This window comes from Leptinotarsa decemlineata, unplaced genomic scaffold (assembly GCF_025532065.1).
Source record: "Leptinotarsa decemlineata unplaced genomic scaffold, Ldec_3_MD MMD2_tig00000199_RagTag_RagTag, whole genome shotgun sequence".
In the NCBI taxonomy this organism is placed as follows: Eukaryota; Metazoa; Arthropoda; class Insecta; order Coleoptera; family Chrysomelidae; genus Leptinotarsa; species Leptinotarsa decemlineata.
In genome coordinates, this window is record NW_027412544.1 from 18,089,371 (window position 1) to 18,097,212 (window position 7,842).

The 7,842-nt window shown below is 30.4% G+C and overlaps 1 protein-coding gene across 3 annotated transcripts in view; it reads left to right on the forward strand.

Moving 5' to 3' along the window:
* sick (sickie) overlaps positions 1-7,612 on the forward strand; it is a 678,280-nt gene extending 670,668 nt beyond the window's left edge. For all 3 annotated transcript variants that reach the window (XM_074173106.1, XM_074173104.1, XM_074173105.1), the window contains 2 exons: positions 5,236-5,681; positions 6,420-7,612. In XM_074173106.1, the coding sequence (XP_074029207.1) occupies positions 5,236-5,681; positions 6,420-6,811 (838 nt within the window). In that variant the 3' untranslated portion in view covers positions 6,812-7,612. The remainder of the gene's footprint in view (positions 1-5,235; positions 5,682-6,419) is intronic.
* The last annotated feature ends 230 nt before the right edge of the window (positions 7,613-7,842 follow it).

Sequence of the window (7,842 nt, forward strand, 5' to 3'; positions counted from 1 at the left end):
GCTGTGAAGTTATAAAATTGTTATTATAATCTTTATCAGATTTCCATTTATCTGGATATAATTTTAGAATTTCAATAGCAAGTTGAAATCTTTCTCATTAATCGTTTTATATTTCAATAATTTTTTTTTAAATCCTAAATCTTGTCGCGAAACTTGAATTGACAAAGGCGCACAATACCATGCATATACATACAATAATGTTATAAAAATACAGATATGATGGAGTCCTTGGCTTTCTACTCTACTAAGGAAAAATTTTTCCTAGAACAGGAAAATTTTCAAGCAATAAATGTCTTTCGAAAGCCATCGTGCATGGTGACACACCATGCGGTGATTGGGGATCTTTAAAAGTAGTGTTTTTCATGAAACTTTTTCCCAAGTACACTGACGCTAGTTCGAGTTAAACTAGAGGAAATTTGAAAATTGAAGTATGCGTGAAAATTTGAATTTTAGTTCATTGATATTATGATTTCATAGTAACTATAGATTGAAATTTATCTATACAAAATGCCGTTTCTAAAATTAACAATTCAATAACTCTTTAGAATTTATTGTAAATAATATTTAATATGAGATAAAAAGTTCCAATCCAAAGAAAAGTTGGTATCACTGATTGTTAACATTCACCTTTCCAATTCTACAGCTCAAAAACTGCTGATCGGAGAGTGTTATTGATGTGTTTTTGATACCGAAAGATCGAGTTTAAACCGACAAAAAAATTTCCTGTGTTATTCATATAAGAAATCGAATTTTTTAATGAACTAATCATCTAATTGACTTGAAAAAATTCTAACGGAAATAATCTTTTTTTTCTATAATTTCTCAGATTTTTCAGGACAGACCGAGAAAATAAAAATATCGCCTAAAAATGAAACACCCTAATGTATATGTATATACATGTGTATATTATACTTCACATAAATTATTTCTATCAGAACAATAACACTTACAAATAATATTAATCCCTCAATGCTATTATAGTGTGTACGATATTTTTCGTTAGTACAAACTGGATGATTTGCCCACTGAAGAGCCTGCTGCCACTTATAATTGCCCGTTTGAAAACATGGTGTCCTCAAATCCAAGCCACAAACGGACATTTTTTGGCTTTGGGACTCATTAATAGCCATTGCAAATGTCAATCTAATTGAAAATTGCACACGTTTAAAATGAATTGGCACATCTTTAGGTATAGTAGGGATTATATATATATATATATATATATATATATATATATATATATATATATATATATATATATGTGGCACTTACTCGGTGGCGTGGTAGCAACCATATAGTTACCAAGCATGGCCAGTGAAGTAATTTTAAAATTGTAAAAATCTTTCAAATGTTTTCTTGAGGGCCTATAATTTATTAAATTGTGGATTTTTTCGTCATTGAATTACTTATTTTAAAAAGGAGTGAAAAACAATGGATTGATTATATAAATTGATGAAAGAAATTGAAACATGTATACGATTTTTTTGATTTGACAAATGTCATACCTTCACATAGATGTCATTTTTCAATGGGCATGATGATTTGATAATCTGACTTTAAATAGAGTTATTGCTTGATACGATATTTCCAAACGCCTTTTTCTTGAAATGGTTGAAATTGATAACTCTTCTGATTGTATGAATAATAAAACTGACATTAATAATCTCAGCAGTATATAATAACTTACCAGGAACTACACCAAAAACATAATAATAATGTAATAAAGAAATCGTATCAATCAATAACTCTCTTAAAGTCAAAGATTATCAAATTATCATGCCCACTGAAAAATGACATTTATCTGAAGGTATGACATTTGTCAAACCAGAAAAATCCTATTTATGTTTAACTTTTTTCATCAATTTATATGTTCAATTCATTGTTTTTCACTTATTTTTACTGTAAGTATAATTTGTAATTTTCAATGGTGAAAAAATCACAACTTAATAAATGAGAGGGCCTGAAGAAGCTTCCCATTAGAAGCGGAAGCTTGGCAAAGTATAGCAGAGTTTTGTCATTGTATATTCGGTAGGTCTAAAAATAGGTTTAAATATATTTTTCACCCCTCTAAGTTATAAGGGTGCTCCACCCCAAACATTTTCTTTTTTTTTCATTTTTTAATGATGTGACATTAAAAAATACATATAACCTTCAATTTTTACCCTTTTATCCAAACCATATTTTTCAATAGCCATTTTAGTAATTCAATCATTTAAGATCAGTTATTCCCATCAGGTGTCTATCAGTGTCATTTCTCACTCAGTAAACAGCACGGAGTGGGTATGAGAACGAAGCCGATCTCCTGTCTGTCTCACACAATAAACCTTCTCTCACTCCCTTCATAGTTTTCGGTCACTATTATTATTGTTTATCCATCGAGCGTGGATACAGTTTGCGATGCCACTGAATTATCCAACAGAATTTTTGAACTCATTGGATTTGCCAGGCATGCCACCGTATAATATACAACTGAAGGTTGGATCGTTTCATAATTTGAATCCAGCACGGCTGTACTATAGTACGTGATTAATCATTGAAAGATTAATGAAAAACATTGTGAAAGCCAGCATTAGTTCCGAGGTGAAAATATATAAATATAAAGAATCCCTACTATACCTAAAGATGTGCCAATTCATTTTAAACGTGTGCAATTTTCAATTAGATTGACATTTGCAATGGCTATTAATGAGTCCCAAAGCCAAAAAATGTCCGTTTGTGGCTTGGATTTGAGGACACCATGTTTTCAAACGGGCAATTATAAGTGGCAGCAGGCTCTTCAGTGGGCAAATCATCCAGTTTGTACTAACGAAAAATATCGTACACACTATAATAGCATTGAGGGATTAATATTATTTGTAAGTGTTATTGTTCTGATAGAAATAATTTATGTGAAGTATAATATACACATGTATATACATATACATTAGGGTGTTTCATTTTTAGGCGATATTTTTATTTTCTCGGTCTGTCCTGAAAAATCTGAGAAATTATAGAAAAAAAAGATTATTTCCGTTAGAATTTTTTCAAGTCAATTAGATGATTAGTTCATTAAAAAATTCGATTTCTTATATGAATAACACAGGAAATTTTTTTGTCGGTTTAAACTCGATCTTTCGGTATCAAAAACACATCAATAACACTCTCCGATCAGCAGTTTTTGAGCTGTAGAATTGGAAAGGTGAATGTTAACAATCAGTGATACCAACTTTTCTTTGGATTGGAACTTTTTATCTCATATTAAATATTATTTACAATAAATTCTAAAGAGTTATTGAATTGTTAATTTTAGAAACGGCATTTTGTATAGATAAATTTCAATCTATAGTTACTATGAAATCATAATATCAATGAACTAAAATTCAAATTTTCACGCATACTTCAATTTTCAAATTTCCTCTAGTTTAACTCGAACTAGCGTCAGTGTACTTGGGAAAAAGTTTCATGAAAAACACTACTTTTAAAGATCCCCAATCACCGCATGGTGTGTCACCATGCACGATGGCTTTCGAAAGACATTTATTGCTTGAAAATTTTCCTGTTCTAGGAAAAATTTTTCCTTAGTAGAGTAGAAAGCCAAGGACTCCATCATATCTGTATTTTTATAACATTATTGTATGTATATGCATGGTATTGTGCGCCTTTGTCAATTCAAGTTTCGCGACAAGATTTAGGATTTAAAAAAAAATTATTGAAATATAAAACGATTAATGAGAAAGATTTCAACTTGCTATTGAAATTCTAAAATTATATCCAGATAAATGGAAATCTGATAAAGATTATAATAACAATTTTATAACTTCACAGCGTCTATTGAAAATAATATTTACTGTCAGATTGAAAACTTCCAATTTCAAGAAAATTTGGTTTCAATTAACATTCACTTTTCCAGCTCTACAAATCAAAAACTGACGATTGAAGAGTGTTCGCTCAAAGAAACTTTTCTGTAGCAAATTTAATTTTCTACAAAATCTGCTCACTCAGTTTTTCTAAACAAACTTTTCAATACAGAAAAATCGTGTTGAAACCTAAAAAACAAAAAATCCCGTGTTATTTCTTTGTGAAATCGAATTTTCGAATGAGTAGAGCCTTTTACTGACTTGGAATTTTTTCCAACAGGAATATATATATTTTTTTATAAATTATCAGATTTTCAGGTAGGACCAAGGAAAAAAATATCGCCTAAAAATGAAACAACACTAATATATATTTATTAATTTTCTACAATAATTAAAATTTATTTGATTTTTTATTGATAAATTAACATTTTTTGATAGATTTTTTATTTTTATTTATTATTTTCATTATCGGATACATCAGTAATTACTGTGGTTGATACATAGGATTTTTCTGGTTTGACAAATGTCATACCTTCAGATAAATGTCATTTTTCAGTGGGCATGATAATTTGATAATCTTTGACTTTAAGAGAGTTATTGATTGATACGATTTTTTTATTACATTATTATTATGTTTTTGGTGTAGTTCCTGGTAAGTTATTATATACTGCTGAGATTATTAATGTCAGTTTTATTATTCATACAATCAGAAGAGTTATCAATTTCAACCATTTCAAGAAAAAGGCGTTTGGAAATATCGTATCAAGCAATAACTCTATTTAAAGTCAGATTATCAAATCATCATGCCCATTGAAAAATGACATCTATGTGAAGGTATGACATTTGTCAAATCAAAAAAATCGTATACATGTTTCAATTTCTTTCATCAATTTATATAATCAATCCATTGTTTTTCACTCCTTTTTAAAATAAGTAATTCAATGACGAAAAAATCCACAATTTAATAAATTATAGGCCCTCAAGAAAACATTTGAAAGATTTTTACAATTTTAAAATTACTTCACTGGCCATGCTTGGTAACTATATGGTTGCTACTATATATATATATAACTATATATATATATATATATATATATATATATATATATATATATATATAGGTTTTGATAAATGCCTGCCGGAAAACAACGGTGGATTTTGAATTATATTCAACAGACATGTATGTAAGATACCTCACAGAGGTTAGTATCGCAGATGTTTCTCGATCGTCCAGCAGCAGAGGACCATGCTAAAGTCATTCGAGTAGATCACCTACAACAGCACAGCGTTATCTGTTCTATTCTAATTATGATCTAGTAGTTTTGCTGTTTATCAAAAATTTCAATAATATTTCAATGTGTTATATTTTCAATTACATTAATGCACACTTTTTTCACAGTGTTGACAATCAATCCGGAAAAGAGCTTCGACAGTATTTAACGCATCTGAGCGAACAGGCAGCTGCTGGTGATAACAGTGTCTTACCATGTGTTGTAGTCTTAGATAACCTTCACAAAGCAGGAACTCTGGCAGATGCTCTTGGATCGCTTCCACGAAACCTACCTTGTCTTTTGGGAACTATGGCCCAAAGTGCATGCTCAGCAACTAGCTTGCAGCTTCAACATGGATTCAGATGGGTGCTCGTAGCCCCACATATGGAACCAGCAAGAGGACTACTGGGTAGGGTATTAAGAAGAAGGCTTGCAACACTAGAATTGGAACAAGGTCCTCAACCAGAACTTGCAGCTATTTTAGGGTGGTTACCTAGAGTATGGCAACATCTTAATGCCTTTTTGGAAACACATAGCAGTGGAGATGTGGCAATCGGTCCCAGATTGTTCCTTAGTGAGTATTTATGAAAAATATCCAGTTCAAAAGTGGAGAATATATCATCATCATATGACATAAATATTTTATCCTATTATCTATATAAGCTAGTGTCAGAATGTCTTATTAGACGAATAGATGATGATAAACTTACCTAAAGTCTGAAAAATAAAATTATTCAAAATGTGATACCTAAGTGGAAAATTAGAAATTTTCATTTGCTTTTTAGAACTAAACCTATTTTCAAAAATGATGACACAATTAGTAGAAATAGGTAAGATAATTTCATAACATTGAGTCCTACCCAATTCAGTCCTACTTCAAGTGATATGGGATTTTTTGCCATAAAATGAGTTCAATAACACGAATTAGACTATGGAAAAGTTATAATTCTAGAGAAAAATTACATGTTATAAAAATGTAAAAATAAATAAAACTGATGAATAAAAAATTGTCACTATCAATGACAGTAATAAGAATTTTCGAGCATAAGTTTCCCGATATTGATTTCAGAAAATAATCTCGCGTTTCAATAATGGTTTCATTGATTTTCCTTTCTGTTTCGTATGTATAAACAATAACTAATGCTAAGTTTTGCTGTCCGCTTTACTCAAATGTCAAAGGGACAAAAAGTTTATCAAAATAATGAAAACAAAATATTAAAGAAATTCATTACTTTTTATGAATGAATGAATTTAGCAATGAATACAATTCTGTTATTGCAATTTTCACCATCATGTTATTTTACCTATCTAGGCTGTCCACTTGAACTTGATGCAGCAAGAGCATGGTTCGCGAATGTATGGAACTACTCCCTTGCACCCTACCTTCGAGAAGCTGCAAGAGAAGGACTTCAATTATACGGGAGGCGAGCTCCTTGGACGGACCCAACCCAATTCATTTTGGAAACGTATCCGTGGCCTGGCGCAGCTCCGCAAGGTCTCACCACAATATCGGCCAAAGATGTAGGATTAGAAGTGGGTCCTACAGCCCAGGCAGACAATGAGGGTGATCCTCTCTTAAACATGTTGATGAGATTACAAGAAGCAGCAAACTATTCAAGTCCACATTCAAATGATTCGGATTGTAATAGTTTGGATTCAAATGTGACCCACGGAAGTAACGTTGGAGCAGAAAGTGTGTCATGAAATGAAATTACCAATATATTACCAAATATTGGGTAGAAATTATGAGCCTTACTGATTTTGAAGAAATGTTACTATACTATTGACAATATATAAACGTTTGCATATACCACCAATCGATACAATGCTTATACAGGCATTTGGTTGACAGATTTTTAAATTACTTTTTCATGTCAGACATTAACTCATTCAGCTGCTTCAAAACAAATCCTATGTGAATTTATTCATCCTTATCATTTCAATACACCTTATTACTCGCCTATTCATGTTAAATATGTTATTGAATTGCATTGTACAGTAAAATAATATATGAAAAATCATCTGAAATTTTAAAAAATGTGACTTCAAATTTAACGGTACAGACGATAATCAAAGCTGTAGTAAAATTGAAATATATAAATATGACTATAACAAAGTGCTTGCTACTAGTAGTAGGGTCGATATTATTTATTATTTATTTTTGAGAAATATACGATTTTGAAATTGTGCATGTAATTTTTGCTAAGTAGGAATGAATCTTGTGAAATTTCAGAGTGTCAAATCGACATGATATTTTAGAAAAGACTAAATCTAGTCAAGAATCAGTCGCCGTCACAATTTCTGGTATGTGTATTTCTCAGTTTTTCTGTGTTTTTACATGATTTTTTCTGGTCAAAGACAGCCATTTATGTACATATGTTATTTATTTATAAAAAATAAATGTTCTCTATAATTTGTTTATTGAATTTGTATTAACACTGTAAATGTTTATAATAACTTTTATACCAAACGTATAAAACTGCCATAAATTATTATTATAAAAAGGATGCTGGTTTGAATTATACCCCAACCATTCCTTTTCAGTCGTTTACATAATTATAGGTTAGCATCACAAAAATATTCAGTGTATTAAAAGATTTTAACGTTTTTCGTAAATATTTCCTCAACAGTTGACTTGACAGGAAAAATATATACCTTTTTTCTAAATATTGTCGAGACTTATTCATTCGTCATGAAATTCTTCACATTTTTATTCATTACCCGAGATATTCAAA